Source organism: Coregonus lavaretus (genome assembly GCF_964263955.1).
Source record: "Coregonus lavaretus genome assembly, chromosome: 14".
Lineage (NCBI taxonomy): Eukaryota > Metazoa > Chordata > Actinopteri > Salmoniformes > Salmonidae > Coregonus > Coregonus lavaretus.
In genome coordinates, this window is record NC_140001.1 from 45659826 (window position 1) to 45682227 (window position 22402).

General features: G+C 40.3%; 1 protein-coding gene across 1 annotated transcript in view; it reads left to right on the forward strand.

Moving 5' to 3' along the window:
* The window catches only part of snx2 (sorting nexin 2), a 28980-nt gene continuing 6578 nt past the window's right edge, over nucleotides 1-22402 (forward strand). The window contains exons 1-11 of the mRNA XM_084177338.1: nucleotides 1-193; nucleotides 2187-2307; nucleotides 10400-10554; nucleotides 10835-10901; nucleotides 14042-14085; nucleotides 18092-18233; nucleotides 18450-18528; nucleotides 19616-19691; nucleotides 20193-20306; nucleotides 20815-20908; nucleotides 21843-22048. Of these exons, the coding sequence (XP_084033464.1) occupies nucleotides 86-193; nucleotides 2187-2307; nucleotides 10400-10554; nucleotides 10835-10901; nucleotides 14042-14085; nucleotides 18092-18233; nucleotides 18450-18528; nucleotides 19616-19691; nucleotides 20193-20306; nucleotides 20815-20908; nucleotides 21843-22048 (1206 nt within the window). The 5' untranslated portion in view covers nucleotides 1-85. The remainder of the gene's footprint in view (nucleotides 194-2186; nucleotides 2308-10399; nucleotides 10555-10834; nucleotides 10902-14041; nucleotides 14086-18091; nucleotides 18234-18449; nucleotides 18529-19615; nucleotides 19692-20192; nucleotides 20307-20814; nucleotides 20909-21842; nucleotides 22049-22402) is intronic.

Consider the following 22402-nt stretch of genomic DNA (forward strand, 5'->3'; position numbering starts at 1 on the left):
TCCTGTGAGTCACATGACAGCTCGCAAACCTCCTGACTCCTTTCTGTCGATTGTTTTCTTACTCGGATATTATTGCTAAAGGAAGATGGCTGCGGAGATGGAACCTCCACCACTGGGAGATGCAGGACAGACTGACTTCAGGGAGATAGAAGATGGAGAAGGCCTTTTTGTCAGTACTGTCACTACGCTAGAGGTAAGAGTGATCCGAGGCCGACGTATAAAAGCAGCTAGGGGCTTGATGCTCATTGATACAGTACTAGACTACAAGTAAGTCAGGCGACCTTCAGTTGTTGTGAGCTAGATATTGCTAGGTTTATGAAACGGTTGTGCTTCGGGCGTTATTTTCTTTAAATGAAAATAATGCAACAAAGTAGCCACTACAGTTTATTATAATCATGAATGATCATTTGTAGCCAGCTCACTATCCTGATGATGGCCAAAAACGCATACTGGGAGTGGGTTTGTTCTTGAGATTCAGCCCTGCGTCAGAAAAACGCATAATGTCTGCGCTGTTAACTGTTTTCGGGTTTTCTGTAGATCAGGTGATCATCACAGGTGTGGCACATTTTAAATGAGTCAATTTTCATTTCATTTTATTTATTTAAATGGAATAAACTAACAAATGGGACACTCATGGAGTTGTACAAACATTAGCTTGGACTTTAGCTGAATTCATTGTTGTGCAATTTACATTTGACATTTTAGTTATTTAACAGAGTCTTACGCTCTTAGTTGCAAAATGCTAAAGGCCTAATATTCTACAAACTATACCAAATATCTTTTTGGAGTATCACCAATTATGGGAGAGTGCACTAGCCCAATCCTAGAAGTTGACTCCCTCTGAAATGTAGACTATAATCTCTCCATTCCTGTTGCGTCAGTCATACATTTCCCTTGTGAGCTGTGAATTTACAGGTGTAAGTCAGGTGTGCATTTATTGCATAGATGGTCCTTGAAATTTTCCAATAAACAAATGAACAATGATGAGCATACACATTAACTAAGTGGACCTCTTTCTGCACTTTTAAGTGGAGTGGACTAAGGTTAAGTGGAGTCTCTATTGACCTCTGCCCCCTCCCCCTGCCCCAAAATGCAATGACACTGTAGGTGTGATCGAGGTGTTAGACTGCCTCAATAACATGTTACACCTACAGCGTAATTCCGTGAATGTCGAACTTTTGCTGCACACATCCAGATCATGCTGCATACCATTTTGCGCAATGACGCTTTAAGTGTGATCGAGGCATAAGGTTTTGCTGCTGTTCTTTTTTGCCTGAGGTGAACTTTGATTTTGAACTCAGCAGCAAACATACATTGATGCCAAGGAGAGTTTCCTGGCTTTTCTCTTATCCTGTGCTGAGTAGTAGGTGGAGGAAACGTCCCATTATCAGTCCCACTTCCTCTTTTCTCCTTAGCTCAGCTTTTATTTACGTACACTCTAAAGTGTTCTTGAATTGTGACGAGGTGTCTTTCTGATGTGTGCTATTTCTATGCTTCTCGTTCTTAAGTTTCGTTTTTGCATCTTTTACTTTCGGTTTTGTACACAAACTGAAAATACAATATTTTTGGTTATTGGAAATATATTTCACTGCGGTTTAGATGGTACAATGATTCTCTACATTATACATGGCTTGTTTTGTCACAAACTGAAATTAGGCAAACTACTAGAATTTTAGCAACCAGGAAATTACAGAGTGTTTTCTGCATATTGCGCCTTTAAATTCATTTAAAACAATAGAAAATTGTAATAAGCTTAATCTTGACTGGAGTGAAACTGTGTGTTTAAAACACTAGTTATTGGTTTGTTATGTATTCATGTAGGCCTATTTAGGTTAATGTTTTATTTTACTGCCCATTATGATTCCTCCTTTTTACAGTATGGCTGCTCATATATTTCATTGGAAGCTGACACATGGTTTTTGTGTTACTTTCCAATAAAATAAAAATGTTGTCATCTGAGGACATGCAACAGTTAGTTTTTTCTACTTAGTTCCAGTAGGCCCGTATGCTAGTTTGTTTCCAACATTTCACATGTCCCATAATAGGCCTATACTGAAATTCATTGGTTTTTAAGTTGACATTTAGCATTGGTTTATCCTTTTATCTAGGCCTATGTGCACCTAATAAAATTAGTCTTAACTGATACGATTTTTTGGACTTTTTATTACGTTTGTGCTTTTCTGCAGTCTCCAGAACCCTCATCTCCAGACCCAGCCAGCATGCCTGCAGAAGGCATCAGTACAAACTCCAATGGACCTAAGCAAGAAGACATTTCATTAGATGATGACCCAGAGGATCTGTTTGCAGGTATTCCATCACCTCTGATTAAACAATTATCCTCTTAACTCAATTATTAAAGGGATAGTTAACCCAAATTACAAAATGTCCTATTGGTTTCCTTACCCTTTATGCCGGGGATAGGCAACCCTGTTCCTGGAGTGCTGCAGGTACTGCGGGATTTTGTTCCAACTAGGCACCACACCTGACCAACTGAGCTAATTGATCAGTTCAGTGATTGCCTAAATTCAACACACCTGGTCTTCAAAAACATGAAGCGCCTGCGGCACTCCAGGACCAGGGTTGCCTACCCCTGCTGTAAGCAGTCTATGGAAGATAAGACACCAATCTTTGCTTTTTGGTTTTGTTTACCTGGTCACTGTCTTTTTTGCATTTATGGCGCAAAACCAATCCAAGTGGATATCACTTTTTGACTGCAGCCCTTTTGATTTGAACGAAACATTTTATACATATTTGCCCATGGTAGAAGTGGTCCGAAAGTAACTGAATGCCAAAACATTTAGGGAATAGAGGTGCTCAAATTTGACCTATTCTGCATACCCCACCTTACCATGAGACATCCATGTCTTCATCACTGTAAAAGATAAACGGTTGAGTTTCTTTTTAAAGCTCACAAACAGGGTTGTTAAACTATTTTACAATTTCTTGCAAACATTTTTTTTTTTTATAAATTCAAATGCAAAAAAGCTATGCACAAGGACTACTTTTAACAATTTACACAAGTTTACAAAAACATATTTACTTGAACAACAGTGCATCTGCACAGTTTGTTAACAGAATGACGGCGCCAACAGCACAAACTGTCATTCTGTTACCAAACTTTGCATGTGTACTGTTCTTCAAGTGTTTTTATCAAACTTTCTGTGTAAATTGTTAAAAGTAGTCTTTGTGCATAGTTGTATGGTTTTTACATTTTCATATCAATGGATTTTGGTTGGCATACATTTCTAAAGTAAAAAAATCTGAGTCTGAGCATAATTACGGTACCATGGAATTGCCCTTAATCTACCAACCAATCATCTCCCACAACACCTTCTCCCTAACCCTCCTCACGCCTCAGTCGTGTGATTTGCTAAAATTAAATGGTGACAAATACTTTACTCAGTAGGTCACTCCCATAGAATTCTATGGTCACTCCCACTAAGGCCAACTTTGAAACGTTGATATTCCAGGCTTATATGCGCTGTGCGCCATCCCTCGTACAGTATGTCTCTAATTGTCCCCCACAAGAGCTATCTAAGACACCACTGGCCTGATTTTGACTAAACTTGGGTGAATGATGCGTCTTGCCATAGAGATCCAGCATTTACAAAATTACTCTGATTGGCCCAAGGGGGTGCTATAGTAATCAACTGAACTTTGAACAAGCATATCTCCTGTCCTGTTTGAGCTACAGTCAGGATATGTTGTATGTATATGCAGCCCCTTATGAGCATCGTGTCCTATAAGGACCTATAAGTTCCGCCCGTTAGAATTTCAGCAAATTAGACTGTCTCCCACCAAACTTTGAACAAGCATTTCTCCTGCCCCGTTTGAGCTACAGTCATGTAATTTCGTACATACACTATATATACAAAAGTATGCGGACACCCCTTCAAATTAGTGGATTCGGCTATTTCAGCCACACCCGTTGCTGACAGGTGGCAGCAACGGGTGTGGCTGAAACACTTCAACGTGGCACAGTCACAGGATGCCACCTTTCCAACAAGTCAGCTAGCGCTGCCCCGGTCAACTGTAAGTGCTGTTATTGTGAAGTGGAAACGTCTAGGAGCAACAACGGCACAGCCACAAAGTGGTAGACCACACAAGCTCACAGAATGGGACCGCTGAAGCGTGTAGCGCGTAAAAATCGTCTGTCCTCGGTTGCAACACTCACTACCAAGTTCCAAACTGCCTCTGGAAGCAAGTCAGCACAATAACTGTTCGTCGGGAGCTTCATGAAATTGCTTTCCATGGCCGAGCAGCCACACACAAGCCTAAGATCACCATGCACAATGCCAAGCGTCGGCTGGAGTGGTGTAAAGCTCGCCGCCATTGGACTCTGGAGCAGTGGAAACGCGTTCCCTGGAGTGATGAATCACACGTCACTATCTGGCAGTCCGACAGACGAATTCGGGTTTGGCGGATGCCAGGAAAACGCTACCTGCCCCAATGCATAGTGCCAACTGTAAAGTTTGGTGGAGGAGGTATAATGGTCTGGGTCTGTTTTCCGTGGTTCGGGCTAGCCCCCCCCCATAGTTCCAGTGAAGGGAAATCTTAACGCTACAGCATACAATGACATTCTAGATGATTCTGTGCTTCCAACTTTGTGGCAACAGTCTGGCTGCACAACTGATTGGCAAACGTACTGCAAATTGAGAAATCATGTGACTAAACTGAATAAAAAGAAGAAGAAACTATACTATGAAACAAATAAATTATATAAAGAATGATAGTAAAAAGCTCTGGAGTACCATCCATTGAATCAGATGGCTTGTTCATCACAAAACCCGCTGAAATTGGCAATTACTTTAATGATTTTTTCATTGGCAAGATTAGCATATTTAGGCATGACATGCCAGCAACAAACGCTGACACTACACATCCATGTATAACTGATAAAATGATGAAAGACAAGCATTGTAATTTTGAATTCTGTAAAGTGAGTGTGGAAGAGGTGAAAAATGGTCTATCAACAATGACATGCCACAGGGGTCTGACAACTTGGATGGAAAGTTACTGAGGTGAATAGCGGACGATGTTGCCACTGCTTTTTGCCATAACTTCAATTTAAGCCTTCTAGAAAGTGTGTTCCCTCAGGCCTAGAGGGAAGCAAAAGTCATTCCGCTACCTAAGAATAGTTAAGCCCCCTTTACTGGCTCAAATTGCCGACCAATCAGCCTGTTACCAACCCTAAGTAAACTTTTGGGATTTTTTTTTTGACCAGATACAATGGTATGTTACCGTAAACAATTGACAACAGACTTTCAGCACTCTTATAGGGAAGGACATTCAACAAGCACCGCACTTACACAAATGACTGATTGGCTGAGAGAAATTGATGATAAAAACAATGTGGGGGCTGTTTTGTTAGACTTCAGTGCAGCTTTTTACATTATTAATCATAGTCTGCTGCTGGAAAAACGTATGTGAATGCGGATGACTCTACACTATACACGTCAGCTACTACAGCGACTGAAATGACTGCAACACTTAACAAAGAGCTGCAGTTAGTTTCAGAATGGGTGGCAAGGAATAAGTTAGTCCTAAATATTTCAAAAACTAAAAGCATTGTATTTGGGATAAATCATTCACTAAACTCTAAACCTCAACTCAATCTTGTAATAAATAATGTGGAAATTGAGCAAGTTGAGGTGACTAAACTGCTTGAAGTAACCCTGGATTGTAAACTGTCATGGTCAAAGCATGTTGATACAACAATAGCTAACATGGGGAGAAGTCTGTCCATAATAAAGCATCCTACAGGCCCTAGTTTTGTCACTCCTGGACTACTGTTCAGTCGTGTGGTCAGGTGCCACAAAGAGGGACTTAGGAAAATTAAAATTGGCTCAGAACAGGGCAGCACGGCTGGCCCTTAAATGTACACAGAGAGCTAACATTAATGATATGCTTGTCAATCTCTCATGGCTCAAAATGGAGGAGACATTTACTTCATCACTACATGTTTTTGTAAGAAGTGTTGACAAGCTGAATGCACCGAGCTGTCTGTTTTTAAACTACTAGCACACAGCTCGGACACCCATGCATACCCCACAAGACATGCCATAGAGACATAGAGCCATGACTACATGGAACTCTATTCCACATCCGGTAACTGATGCAAGCAGTAGAATCAGATTTTAAAAACAGAAGAAAATACACCTTATGGAACAATGAGGACTGTGAAGAGACACACACAGGTACAGACACACATACGCACATGGGTGCTAGCACATGCGCTCTACACACACGTACAGTGGGGGAAAAAAGTATTTAGTCAGCCACCAATTGTACAAGTTTTCCCACTTAAAAAGATGAGAGAGGCCTGTAATTTTCATCATAGGTACACTTTACCTATGACAGACCAATCCAAATCACATTGTAGGATTTTTTATGAATTTATTTGCAAATTATGGTGGAAAATAAGTATTTGGTCACCTACAAACAAGCTAGATTTCTGGCTCTCACAGACCTGTAACTTCTTCTGTAAGAGGCACCTCTGTCCTCCACTTGTTACCTGTATTAATGGCACCTGTTTGAACTTGTTATCAGTATAAAAGACACCTGTCCACAACCTCAAACAGTCACACTCCAAATTCCACTATGGCCAAGACCAAAGAGCTGTCAAAGGACACCAGAAACAAAATTGTAGACCTGCACCAGGCTGGGAAGACTGAATCTGCAATAGGTAAGCAGCTTGGTTTGAAGAAATCAACTGTGGGAGCAATTATTAGGAAATGAAAGACATACAAGACCACTGATAATCTACCTCTATCTGGGGCTCCACGCAAGATCTCACCCCGTGGGGTCAAAATGATCACAAGATCCCAGAACCACACGGGGTGACCTAATGAATGACCTGCAGAGAGCTGGGACCAAAGTAACAAAGCCTACCATCAGTAAATAATAATAATAATAATAATATGCCATTTAGCAGACGCTTTTATCCAAAGCGACTTACAGTCATGTGTGCATACATTTTTTGTGTATGGGTGGTCCCGGGGATCGAACCCACTACCTTGGCGTTACAAGCGCCGTGCTCTACCAGCTGAGCTACAGAGGACCACAGTACACACTACGCCGCCAGGGACTCAAATCCTGCAGTGCCAGACGTGTCCCACTGCTTAAGCCAGTACATGTCCAGGCCCGTCTGAAGTTTGCTAGAGTGCATTTGGATGATCCAGAAGAGGATTGGGAGAATGTCATATGGTCAGATGAAACCAAAATATAACTTTTTGGTAAAAACTCAACTCGTCGTGTTTGGAGGACAAAGAATGCTGAGTTGCATCCAAAGAACACCATACCTACTGTGAAGCATGGGGGTGGAAACATCATGCTTTGGGGCTGTTTTTCTGCAAAGGGACCAGGACGACTGATCCGTTTTAAAGGAAAGAATGAATGTGGCCATGTATCGTGAGATTTTGAGTGAAAACCTCCTTCCATCAGCAAGGGCATTGAAGATGAAACATGGCTGGGTCTTTCAGCATGACAATGATCCCAAACACACTGCCCGGGCAACGAAGCATTTCAAGGTCCTGGAGTGGCCTAGCCAGTCTCCAGATCTCAACCCCATAGAAAATCTTTGGAGGGAGTTGAAAGTCTGTGTTGCCCAGCGACAGCCCCAAAACATCACTGCTCTAGAGGAGGTCTGCATGGAGGAATGGGCCAAAATACCAGCAACAGTGTGTGAAAACCTTGTGAAGACTTACAGAAAACGTTTGACCTGTGTCATTGCCAACAAAGGGTATATAACAAAGTATTGAGAAACTTTTGTTATTGACCAAATACTTATTTTCCACCATAATTTGCAAATAAATTCATAAAAAATCCTACAATGTGATTTTCTGGAATTTTCTTCTCATTTTGTCTGTCATAGTTGACGTGTACCTATGATGAAAATTACAGGCCTCATCTTTTTAAGTGGGAGAACTTGCACAATTGGTGGCTGACTAAATACTTTTTTTCCCCACTGTACATTGTAATATTGTTGTATGGTGGTATCATACATTTTGTGTTGTAGATATGTAGTGGTGTAACAATGTTATATAATTTACTGTTTTATCTTTTGTTTTATATATAATGTCAGTGCCTTAATGTGTTTGGACCCCAGGAAGAGTAGCTGCTGCCTTGGCAGCAGTTAATGGGGAACCCTAATAAATACAAATAAATGCAGTTTGGGGAAGGCCCTTTCCTGTTTCAGCATGACAATGCCCCCGTGCACAAAGCGAGGTCCATACAAAATTGGTTGTCGAGATCGGTGTGGAAGAACTTGACTGGCCTGCACAGAGCCCTGACCTCAACCCCATCGAACACCTTTGGGATGAATTGCAACGCCGACTGCGAGCCAGGCCTAATCACCCAACATCAGTGCCCATCCTCACTAATGCTCTTGTGGCTGAAGCAAGTCCCCGCAGCAATGTTCCAACATCTAGTGTAAAGCCTTCCCAGAAGAGTGAAGCATGTTATAGCAGCAAAGGGGGGACCACCTCCATATTAACGCCCATGATTTTGGAATGAGATATTCGACGAGCAGGTGTCCACATACCTTTGGTCATGTAGTCTATGCAGCCCCTCATGAGCAACACGTTTCCCATAAGGACCTACAATCTCTGCCCATTAGATTTTCCGCACATTCTATTTTTTTGTCCCCCACGATGGGGGAGGGGCTAGATTTATTTGATAAAATGCTGTTTCTCTTCCTTCTGATATGATTTGATGACACTACATAACCGCCTGGTCTTTTGTCATGAAACTTTGCACAATGATGGAAAGTCAATCCCAAGGTTACTACGATTGACCACATGGTGGCTTAAGTTTGACTATGGCCTGCTTGGCCCCCGGAATTGCAGATTTAATAGTTTTTTTCTCTCTCTCATTCTATTTGAATAATTGTCACTAATTGGCCCAAGGGGGGGAGCTGCATCATTCGTATGGGACGACATGTTTACTTTTGCCTTGTTTAACAATTAAGTTGGGTACGGTGGAAGTTTGCACAAGAGGGCTTTATAAACAGAAAGAGAGCAGTGCATTGATCTATAAGACTTAAGAGAGGGCCAGCCTACTCTCTGATACAGAATGCATTGATGTGTACTGAACCTATCGCCAGTAATAAAGTGTAGTGTGCTATGATAAACTGTCCAATGGCTTCAATACAGTGGCAGCTGCATTCATATAGACGATATCGCCATAGTCAAATGCCAGAATGAATTTCGACTGAATGATTTGTTTTCTGCTGTTTAATGAAAGGCATGACCTATTCCTATAAAATAAGCCCATTTTAATTCTTAATTTCTTAACTAACTCATCAACATGCTTTTTGAAAGATAAACATCAATCCATATGCCCAGATAGATAAGCGGGATATGATCAATGAGGGCACCATCCAATGTTTATGCATAAATAATCAGATAACATATACTTGGTTTTACCTGCATTTAGTACCAATTTCAGTTCAGGAAAGGCTTTCTGCATGGCAATAAAGGCTGATAGAACATCTGAAAGAGCCTTGTCAAATGGGTGGGGGCAATAGCATACACAACAGTGTCATTTGTTTATATGTGTATGTAAAACATTTCTGCAGAGAGACCAATATTGTTTATATAAACAGTAAAAAGTACAGGACCTAAAATCGACCCCTGTGGGACACCTTTCATAATATCAAATGACACCCACCCTGTATTCAAGAGTATGCTGTGTCTCAACTGATGGCGGGCACAACACCTCAGATTATGTAAAATAGGGTCGACGCTACAACATATGCGAAAAATCTTATTTTTTTTGGTTTATGCGTTTTTAGATAATTGACGTTAAATGATATTTTTATATAAAAACACTTTTTTTTAAAGGAATGATCAAATTGTTTGATAACTCAACCTCAACCGTTTATCATTTCCAGTGATGAAGACATGGATGGTCATGGTAGGTTATGCAAAATGGGTAAACCTTGAGCTCCTCTATCTCCTAAATGTTTTGGCATTCAGGTCCAAAAATTCACTTTCTACCATGGGCAAATAGGTATGGTAAGTTTTGTTCAAATAAAATGTGTGCGGTCAAAAAGTGATTGATTATCAAATGGAATATCCACAATTTTCACATTTCATGTCCAAGTCATCCCAAAGTGTCTAAAATTCATTGTGTAGCTCAATAAAGTTATTGTAAGATGATTTGGACATGAAACGAGAAATGCTAATAATAAATGTATAATTTGGGTGAACTATCCCTTTAAAAAGAAACCATTAACTCTGAAGATTGTGTATTACGCTCTTCGAAGGTAAAACAGTAGCAGTACATGAATACCATAATTCCCCAAGTGTTTCCCTTTCCATTTGGAGTCATCACTTGTATTGTGTTTCTCAGTGGAGTGTTTTGTTGTTTGTATTGTTCTCGATTCTTTGTATTTCAGAAGCAACAGAGGAGGTTTCTCTGGACAGCCCAGAGAGGGAGCCCATCCTGTCGGACGGTCCATCTCCGGCCATCACCCCAATCACCCCCACAGCTATGCTCACCCCCAGGATGGGCCTGGGCACCGCTGAGATGTTTGAGAGATCCTTGGATGAGGTAAGTAGTAGGGTTAAGTTGGCCCTAGACACTGATCTTGGGCCAGTTTTGGATTTTCCAAAATAATGGTTAAGATTAGTATTGAGGGAGGAGATCCTGATCCTAGATCTATACCTAGGGGAAACTTCACCGTGGAGCGTTCTCATAACACAAAGGTCAAGGTGGACTTTTAATACCACCAATGTTAGCCTCCAAAACATTGGTAGCATAAAAGGTTCACTGCAGGGAGAGGTTGAGAGTGCGACTTTCATTTTATTTTTCTGACTTTGTTTCCTTGTAGATTGAAGAGGACGATAGTGGTGACATCTTTGACATGCATATAGCAGTGTCCGATCCAGAGAAAGTTGGTAAGTTAATACCGTGTTAATGTATTCATATATTAAAGGGATACTTTTGGATTTTGGCAATGAGGACTTTTATATACTTCCCAAGAGTCAGTTGAACTCATGGATACCATTTTTATGTCTCTGTGTCCAGTATGAAGGAAGTAAGAGGTGGTTTTGTGAGCCAATGCTAACTAGCGTTAGCGCAATGACTGGAAGAAAAATTCTAATCTGTTATTAATGAAAAATTAAACACTAACTTCAGTAGATAATTACTCACCCCCCTGAGTCAATACATGTTAGAAACACTTTTGGCAGCGACTACAGCTGTTAATCTTTTTTGGTACGTTTCTGAGAGCTTTGCACACCTGGATTGTGCAATATTTGCCCATTTTATTATTTTCTAAGCTCTGTGAAGTTGGTTGATGATCATTCCTAAACATTCATTTTCAAGTCTTGCCAAATATTTCCAAGCACATTTAAGTCAAAACTGTAACTAGCGCCACTCAGAAACATTCACTGTCTTCTTGGTAAGCATCTGCAGTATAGATTTTAGATTATTGTCCTGCTGAAAGGTGAATTTTGTCTCCCAAAAAGTGCATTCCTTTGCCACATTCTTTGTAGTATTTCTTTAGTGTCTTGTTGCGAACAGAGTGCTTGTTTTGGAATATTTTTATTCTGTACAGGCTTCCTTCTTTTCACTCTGTCATTTAGGTTAGTATTGTGAAGTAACTACGATGTTGTTGATCCATCCTCAGTTTTCTCTCATCACAGCCATTCAACTCTGTAACTGTTTTAAAATCACCATTGGCCTCCCTGAGCTGTTTCCTTCCTCAGCAGCAACTCTGTTAGGCAGGACACCTGTATCTTTGTAGTGACTGGGTGTATTGATACACCATATAAAGCCTAATTAATAAATGTACCATGCTCAAAGGGATATTCCTTGTCTGCTTTTTCAATGTTTACCCTTCTGCCAATTGGTGCCCTTCTTTGTGGGGCATTGGAAAAGCTCACTGGTCTTTGTGGTTGACTCTGTTCTTGAAATACACTACTCAATTGAGGTATCTTACAGATAATTGTATGTGTGGGGTACAGAGAGGCGGTAGTCATAAATAAATCATGTTAACCCCTATTATTGCACACCGAGTGAGTCCATGCAACTTATTATGTGACTTGTTAAGAAAATTCTGACTCCTGTACTTATTTAGGCTTGCCATAACAAAGGGGGTGAATACTTATAAACTCAGCAAAAAAAGAAACGTCCCTTTTTCAGGACCCTGTCTTTCAAAGATAATTTGTAAAAATCCAAGTAACTTCACAAATCTTAATTGTAAAGGATTTGAACACTGTTTCCCATGCTTGTACAATGAACCATAAACTATTAATGAACATGCACCTGTGGAACGGTCGTTAAGACACTAACAGCTGACAGACAGTAGGCAATTAAGGTCACAGTTATGAAAACTTAGGACACTAAAGAGGCCTTTCTACTGACTCTGAAAAACACCAAAAAAATATGCCCAGGGTCCCTTCCCATCTGCGTGAACGTGCCTTAGGCATGCTGCAAGGAGGCATGGGGACTGCAGATGTGGCCAGGGCAATAAACTGCAATGTCCGTACTGTGAGAAGCCTAAGACAGTGCTACAGGGAGACAGGACGGACAGCTGATCGTCCTCGCAGTGGCAGACCGATGTAACAACACCTGCACAGGATCGGTACATCCGAACATTACACCTGCGGGACAGGTACAGGATGGCAACAACAACTGCCAGAGTTACACCAGGAACGCACAATCCCTCCATCAGTGCTGACTGTCCACAATAGGCTGAGAGAGGCTGGACTGAGGGCTTGTAGGCCTGTTGTAAGGCAGGTCCTCACCAGACATCACCGGCAACAACATCGCCTATGGGCACAAACCCACCGTCGCTGGACCAGACAGGACTGGCAAATAGTGCTCTTCACTGATGAGTCGCGGTTTTGTCTCAACAGGGGTGATGGTCAGATTCGCGTTTATCGTCGAAGGAGTGAGCGTTACGCCGAGGCCTGTACTCTGGAGCGGGATCAATTTGGAGGTGGAGGGTCCGTCATGGTCTGGGGCGGTTTGTCACAGCATCATCGGACTGAGCTTGTTGTCATTGCAGGCAATCTCAACGCTGTGCGTTACAGGGAAGACATCCTCCTCCCTCATGTGGTACCCTTCCTGCAGGCTCATCCTGACATGACCCTCCAGCATGACAATGCCACCAGCCATACTGCTCATTCTGTGCGTGATTTCTTGCAAGACAGAAATGTCAGTGTTCTGCCATGGCCAGCAAAATGCACCGATCTCAATCCCATTGAGCACGTCTGGGACCTGTTGGATCGGAGGGTGAGGGCTAGGGCCATTCCCCCCAGAAATGTCTGGGAACTTGCAGGTGCCTTGGTGGAAGAGTGGGGTAACATCTCACAGCAAGAACTGGCAAATATGTTGCAGTCCATGAAGAGGAGATGCACTGCAGTACTTAATGCAGCTGGTGGCCACACCAGATACTGACTGTTACTTATGATTTTGACCCCCCCTTTGTTCAGGGACACATTATTCCATTTCTGTTAGTCACATGTCTGTGGAACTTGTTCAGTTTATGTCTCAGTTGTTGAATCTTGTTCTGTTCATACAAATATTTACACATGTTAAGTTTGCTGAAAATAAACGCAGTTGACAGTGAGAGGACGTTTCTTTTTTTTGCTGAGTTTATAACCAAGATATTTTAGTTATACATTTTTTATTAATTTGTAAAAATTTATATAATTATAATATATAAATGTGTGTGTGTATGTGTATATATATATATATATATATATATATATATATATATATATATATATATATATATATATATATATATATATATATATATATATATATATATATATATATATATATGACATTAATGCAGCATTTTGTGTAGGTCAGTGATACAATAAATCACAATTAAATCCATTTCAATCCCACTTTGTAACGCAACAAAATTAGAAAAAATCCAAGGGGGGGTGAATATTTATGATATGCACTGTATAATCCTCTCAAATAGAAAATGAGCGACAATGCTGTTGTATAGAGGAGGGAATAGTTAAAACAATGTTGTGACTTTGGTTTACACTAATATTTATGTTTCTTCTTTAAGGGGATGGAATGAACGCTTACATGGGATACAAAGTAACAACAAAGGTAAGGAAAATATACAGAAGCTAGCCCTATTTGGTAAAATACCAAGTCCATATTATGGCAAGAACAGCTCAAATAAGCAAAGAGAAATGACAGTCCATCATTACTTTAAGACATGAAGGACAGTCAAAAAATGTCAAGAACTTTGAAAGTTTCTTCAAGTGCAGTCGCAAAAACCATCAAGCGCTATGATGAAACTGGCTCTCAGGAGGACTGGTTGAGAGAATGCAAAGAGTGCAAAGCTGTCATCAAGGCAAAGGGTGGATATTTGAAGAATCTCAAATATAAAATATATTTTGATTTGTTTAACACTTTTTGGGTTACTACATGATTCCATATGTGTTATTTCATAGTTTTGATGTCTTCACTATTATTCTACAATGTAGAAAATAGTAAAAAATAAAGGAAAACCCTTGAATGAGTAGATGAGTCCAAACTTTTGACTGGTACTGTACATGACGGAGGCTCAACCAATCTAGTCGTCTTGACCACGTTCTTATGTCATTCTCGCTGGCACCAGAAGTTTAAAAAGTGTTGATAGGAGACAGAATGCGGTCGGACCATCAAATAATTGGCATATACATTACTCTTACAGAATTTCCACGTGGGCGAGACTATTAGAAATGTAATCAAAACCTATTGAATGACGACTTGTTTTTAACCAGCACAGAATAATTTATAACTGACTTTTTCCGACCTAATATAGGTACAGCAGATCCCCTTATTGTATATTCTTTCTATTAAAAATGTAAAATTAACAGCTGTACAGAAAGACTCACGTGAAGGTGAAATTACAGAGGAGGAACTTCTTGATGCAATTAAAGCCTTTAAGTCCGGGAAACCTCCAGGGATGGATGGCATACCAGTTGAGGTATACCAAACCTTTTTTGATGTACTCAGAGGACAGTTATTAGCATGTTTTAACCACTCCTATAAAAATGGTAGATTATCAGATACTCAACAAGAAGGTCTGATTTCATTATTACTGAAACAGGACCCAAGTGGTAAATATAAAGATCCAGTCCATTTAATAAATTGGAGGCCCCTTACACTTCAGTGTTGTGATGCAAAAATTCTAGCAAAATGCATAGGGCATTGAATTAAAAAGGTATTGTCTGATATTATTCATTCAAATCAGACAGGTTTTTTACATGGACTATACATTGGAAATAATATAAGACAAGTACTGGAAACAATAGAAAACTATGAAAAATCTGGGAAACCAGGCCTGGTATTTTGAAAAGGCTTTTGATCAAGTACAACTGGAATGTATATGTAAATGCCTGGAACGTTTACATTTTGGAGGATCTCTAGTACGATGGGTTAAAGTTCTGTATAGTAACCCTAGGTGTAAAATAGTAAATAATGGCTACTTCTCAGAAAGTATTAAACTGTCAAAAGGAGTAAAACAAGGTTGTCCACTATCGGCATATCTATTTATTATGGCCATCGAAATGTTAACTATTAAAATCATATCATAACAATAATATCAAGGGGCTAGAAATCCAAGGCTTAAAAACAAAGGTGTCATTGTATGCTGTTTTATTTTAAATCCACAATTTGGATCCCTCCACAGCCTCATAGAGGATCTAGATACTTTTTCTAACCTCTGGATTACAACCAAATTATGATAAGTGTACTATATTAAGTATTGGATCAAAAAAATGAAGACTTTTACATTACTGTGTAGCTTTACCAATAAAATGGTCTGACAGTGAAGTGGACATACTCAGTATTCATATCCCGAAAGAAAGAAATGATCTCACTACGATACATTTGAATAGAAAGTTAGCAAAAATAGATAAGATCTTGCTACCATGGAAAGGAAATTACCTGTCAATTTCTGGAAAAATCACCCTGATTTAACACTTTAGTCATATCCAAGTTGACCTATTTGCTTATGGCCTTGCCTACACCTAGCGACTTGTTTTTTAAATTATTCGGCAAACCAGACAAAATTAAACGGGCCTATTTATATAATTAATATGAATTCGAAGGGCAGAAATGAATAAATATAAAAGCATTAGACCTCTCACTAAAGCCTTCGGTCATACAAAAGTTATACTTCAATTCGAACTGATTCTCTAGCAGATTAGTAAGAATATCTCACCCCATGTTCAAGAATGTCCTTTTTGCCTTTATTCAGATTCCAACCTCTTACTTTCTGTTTTATTAAAACAAAATCATCTCCAAAATATCGCAATTTTTAAAACATGCCATAGAAAATGGTTGCAATTTCAGTTTAATCCACCAGAAAATACAGAACTAATATTACAACAAATATTATGGTTAAAGTAATATATTAATTGATTTAAATTATTATACACAATTCTTGCAACCAATAGAATGTTATATACAGTGCATTTGGGAAGTATTCCGACCCCTTGACTTTTTCCACATTTTGTTACGTTACAGCCTTATTCTAAAATTGATTAAATCGTTTTTTTCCCCCTCATCAATCTACACACAATACACCATAATGACAAAGCAAAAAGTGTTTTTTTAGAAGTATTTGCAAATGTATTAAAAATAAAAAATGGAAATATCACATTTACATAAGTATTCAAACCCTTTACTCAGTACATTGTTGAAGCACCTTTGGCATAGATTACAGCCTCGAGTCTTGTTGGGTATGATGCTACAAGCTTGGCACACTTGTATTTGTGGAGTTTCTCCAATTCTTCTCTGCAGATCCTCTCAAGCTCTGTCAGGTTGGATGGGAAGTGTCGCTGCACAGCTATTTCAGGTCTCCAGAGATGTTCGATAGGGTTCAAGTCTGGATTCTGGCTGGGCCACTCAAGGACATTCAGAGACGTGTCCCGAAGCCACTCCTGCATTGTCTTGGCTGTCTGCTTAAGGTCGTTGTCCTGTTGGAAGGTAAACCTTCGCCCCAGTCTGAGCTCCTGAGTGCTCTGGAGCAGGTTTTCATCAAAGATCTCTCTGTACTTTGCTCCGTTCATCTTTCCCTCGATCCTACCTAGTCTCCCAGTCCCTGCCACTGAAAAACATCCCCACAGCATGATGCTGCCACCACCGTGCTTCACTGTAGGGTTGGTGCCAGGTTTCCTCCAGACGTGACGCTTGACATTCAGGCCAAAGAGTTCAATCTTGGTTTCATCAGACCAGAGAATCTTGTTTCTCATGGTCTGAGAGTCCTTTAGTTGCCTTTTAGCAAACTCCAAGCGGGCTGTCATGTGCCTTTTACTGAGGAGTGGCTTCCGTCTGGCCACTCTACCATAAAGACCTGATTGGTGGTGTGCTGCAAAGATGGTTGTCCTTCTGGAAGGTTCTCCCATCTCCACAGAGGAACTCTAGAGCTCTGTCAGAGTGACCATTGTGTTCTTGGTCACCTCCCTGACAAAGGCCCTTCTCCCCTGATTGCTCAGTTTGGCCGGGTGGCCAGCTGTAAGAAGAATCTTGGTGGTTCCAAACTTCTTCCATTTAAGAATGATGGAGGCCACTGTGTTGTTTTTGGTACCCTTCCCCAGATCTGTGCCTCGACACAATCCTGTCTCGGAGCTCTACGGACAATTCCTTCGACCTCATGGCTTGGTTTTTGCTCAGACATGCACTGTCAACTGTGGTACCTTATATAGACAGATGTGTGCCTTTCCAAATCATGTCCAAACAATTGAATTTACCACAGGTGGACTCCAGTCAAGTTGTGGAAACATTTCAAGGATGATCAATGGAAACAGGATGCACCTCAGCTCAATTTCGAATATCATAGCAAAGGGTCTGAATGAGGTATTTCTGTTTTAAAAAATAAATAAATTAGCAAACATTTCTGAAAGCCCTTTTTTGCTTTGTCATTATAGAGTATTGTGTGTAGATTGATGCTGAAAAAAAATAATTAGAATAAGGCTGTAAGATAACAAAATGTGGAAAAAGTGAAGGGGTCTGAATACTTTCAGAATGCACTGGATATAATAAGTTGTATTATTTGTGTTAACAATAAAAATGACATTTTCCACTCTTGCATTTTCTTCTTCCTCCTTCCTTCTTCTAGACCTCTATGACAATTTTCAGCAAGAATGAAACAACTGTAAGGAGGAGGTTTAGTGACTTTCTGGGCTTGCACAGCAAACTAGCCTCCAAGTACCTGCATATAGGATACATAGTCCCTCCCGCTCCAGAGAAAAGCATTGTGGGTGAGTGAAATCTGCTTGGATGTGTATTGAGTTGAATTGAAGACGGTATTATTGTTGTTGCGTCAGAGCTAATTTAGTCATGTCTTGTGGTACCAAAACAGCAGAGCTGATATTTCCTACAGTAGGGTGTAAAGAGGGCAGTCATTTTGCCTGGGCAACTTTATTCATCTACAGGAATGACTGTGTGTAAACATTTGTGTATGTGTTCATCTACAGGAATGACTAAGGTCAAAGTGGGGAAGGAGGATTTGTCTTCTGCAGAATTTGTCGAGAAGAGAAGATCAGCCTTAGAAAGGTATCTATGAAAATACCAAAAACCCTTCTCAAAATCAGTAGATTTTCAGTACTTCAGACCGACTGCAAACATGTATTATTCTGCTGTTTCATTTGTTTTGCCAATTGTTACGACATGCATCCATGCCTGTCCTCCAACAGAGAATGATCCTCGCCACGCAGCTCGTTTAATGCCCTACTTGTCAGACGAGACAGCTCTCATGTCTTACACAAAACTTTTTCGTGAAAAGCCCCTTCAGTCTAAAGAGCATTCTTGTTCTGGTCTTTTGTGGCCTGAAAGGTTAACCTAGAAATATTAGGTAAATAATTATCACAGAGCTCCAGGGCTTCGGGGCTGTCAACACACGAACGGGGTGGGGAGGGGTGAATGCTGAGGGAGAAGATGGTGCTTTCCTCCAGAGCTTCATACCGTATCGTATTCTCTGGACAGAGCTGTCCGACGCGTTCGGTGTTCAGCCCGAGGATGACTACTGCTGCCCCATCCCTGGTTTTAGCCAATTCTGATGAATCGAATAAAAATGTACGTTAAGTGAGGCCCTGACATTTCTCTGCCCTTTTCATCATCTGCCCATTGACTGACATGAAGGTCAGCGTTTACAAGTGGGCAGGGTGTCAGCTTTATACACCTCACTGTTAAAGAACTGAATCCTGATGGCCAAAATAATTCATTTTAAAATAAGTTATTTTAATATATATGCATTAAAATAACTTACTTTAAATTAATTGTTTGGAAAAACAAATTGCAATACATATAGAACTTTGAGAATCACAGTACATATCGTATTGGCACCTAAGTACATTTACATTTATGTAATTTAGCAGACACTCTTATCCAGAGCGATTTACAGTAGTGAGTGCATACATTTTTGTACTTTTTCATACTGGTCCCCCGTGGGAATCGAACCCACAACCCTGGTATTGCAAGCACCATGCTCTACCAACTGAGCCACACAGAACGAATTATCGTGATCTATTATTGTGAGGTCCCTGCCAATTCCTAGCCATATTTTTTCATAAATTGTTACCTCTGCACTGAACATGGTAATGATTTATTCACACAATGTAACCTTTTATTTTGTGCTCAATAGGTATCTGATGAGAACAGTGAAACATCCCATCCTGCTGAAGGATCCGGATGTCATGATGTTCCTGGAGAGTTCAGAGGTAGCGTTTCATCTCAATCTGTGTACGACACAAAATTGAACAACACCCAATTTGAGAATTAATGAAAAAAGCGCATTACTTTTTTGTTGTTCTTGTGTGGTAATATTTTTCCCCCATTTCAGTATCCTTTAATAAAGCCAACTTCTGAAAATAGTTTGGGATAAGCTCAAGAACATACGTGACCTTTTGTTTTGAAAATGGCCAGTGTAACAGAAAACCGACCTATATGTTCCCATGAAATAACTGTATTAATCCAGTCGTAATGAAATGCCACTGTAGAAAAGAAGGATAAATGGCTGAAAGCAATTGAAAGCTATTTTTGCCCATTGTTCCTCTGAGAGTTTTCCCAGTAAATGGATTAAATTAGATTCTAACAACATTGAAATGTATGGGAGTGGAGAAAACCCCACACAGCTCCTGGCGCGGGGCTCCCTCTGGGATTAGGTCGGAGCCCTAGCCTGTTAACCGGTTTGTTTGCACTTATTTGTCATTTTATCCCAGCTGCCGAGAGCGGTTAGCACCCAGGCGCTGAGTGGGGCCGGAATATTAAGGATGGTAAACAAAGCTGCCGACGCTGTCAACAAAATGACAATCAAGATGAATGAATCGGATGCGGTAAGGGCTGATTTTTGGACTTGAATAATGAGACGAATTAATGAGGCTCTCCACTTGAATTCTAAGATTGGGCGAGTGAAAAGAAGAAGGCAGGTGCTGCTCGGGGGGGGTGGCCCTTTCCTTCCTTACTGGGAAAAGCTATATCGTTTTTATTTTCCACTCCATTGCAATTTATTAACTTTGTTTATTTTTATATACTTGTCGTTCAAATGTAACCTGCAAAAGCATTTTCGGCAATGGAAAGCTTGAGTATATGGGGCCTGTCTTACACCGTCAATGTGTTGAACGTAAACCTAGCATCTCGCACACGGTCACTCAGGATGTAAGAAGAATTTCCATTTGAATGTGTTAATTAATTAATTAATCAATAATTGCAAATGTTTTGAAAACTACATAGTTGCTAGTTACTATCATTACTTATTCATACTATTATTATTTAATTTTGTGGAGAAACTGTATTATGTTTCAGCTTGACTTTATTGCTCTGATGTGTTGTGAATGTCAACAGTGGTTTGAGGAGAAGCACCAGCAGTTTGAGAACCTTGACTTGCAACTCAGAAAACTGCATGCTAGTGTGGAGTCTCTGGTCTGCCACCGGAAAGGTAAACCTACCCTGAGTCCTGACCTTGAGCCTCAGTTTACAGTGACATACTCTAGACTCATAAGGCAACATTCGGCTCTTTTAAATGCACAAGCAGTGCGTAAAGGATCTTCAACTAATATCAGCAACTCTGCAATTACTCAAACTTGATTGCACCGCATGTAGCGCATTTTCACAAACTGAAAGTAAAACGCTTCCCATAATGTATATTAATATACTATATCATGTGCTGTCCATTACTGGGCAATGTCTGGTGTTACAATTATCAAAAAATTGCGATGTATAATACAATTCTCAATTGAACAATGTTGTTATTTTGTTAAAGGCCCAGTGCAGTCAAAAATGTGATTTTCCTGTGTTTTTATATACTGTATAATTCCACACTATGAGGTTGGAATGATACTGTAAAATTGAAAATTATGATAATGCCCTTTTAGTGTAAGAACTGTTTGAAAAGACCGCCTTAAATTTCTGTTTTGGTGGGATGGAGTTTTGGCCTGCCTGGTGGAGTTACCAGGCGGTAAATTAGGTAATAGACCAATAAGAAAGCGAGTTCCAAACCTCTCTGCCAATAACAGCTAGTTTTCCGTTTTCTCCTCCCCACTCCGACCACTCCCAGACAATCTTACCGAAATTCTTGCTTGAGAAATTGCTCTTTGCTAAGAAGCAGTTTTTGTTTATTTTTGACCATTTTAATTGAAAACAATCACAGTAAGGTACTTAATTGTTAGCCAGAAATTATTTGATATTGAGATAAAAATGACTGCATTGGACCTTTTAATCATCTTGTAAATGTTTGGTGAACCATTTAAATTGGACCACTTTGTACTAGCTTAAATTAGGGTTCAATGCTTCACCTATGAACCTGCTCTCTTTCTAAACAATGTCATGATCCCTTTCTCTTCCTTTCTCTTTCCTTCTCTCCTCCTCTTCAGAGCTGTCGGTAAACACGGCATCCTTCGCCAAGTCGGCAGCCATGCTGGGGAACTCAGAGGACCACACAGCTCTGTCGCGGGCCCTGTCGCAGTTGGCCGAGGTGGAGGAGAAGATCGATCAGCTGCACCAGGACCAGGCTTATGCTGATTTCTACCTGTTCTCCGAGCTGCTGGGGGACTATGTACGCCTCATCACTGCAGTCAAGGTATTCACTGGAGACCTGTACCACTGTGCTGGAATAAAACACTGGGGAGCAGCCTTATTCCGTGTGGGCCTCACATTTCTTTATCTGTATAATTCTTTAGCCCACACCGATATTCTCTTGTTTAGGATGTGCATATCACCTTCTTTTTTGATCACTGGACACCTAGCACAGTCCTATGAATGTATACGCTTACCTTCATTATCTGCAATACATTTTCAATTTCACTTAGAGTAAAATAACTTACGCACCAGCCCTCTATTACTACAAACCTTTGCCCTAATTCTGCTTTTCAAGATTTTGTCTCGGCTGTTGTAATAAAGGCATATTCCCATTTCGATTCCTTTTAACATGTGA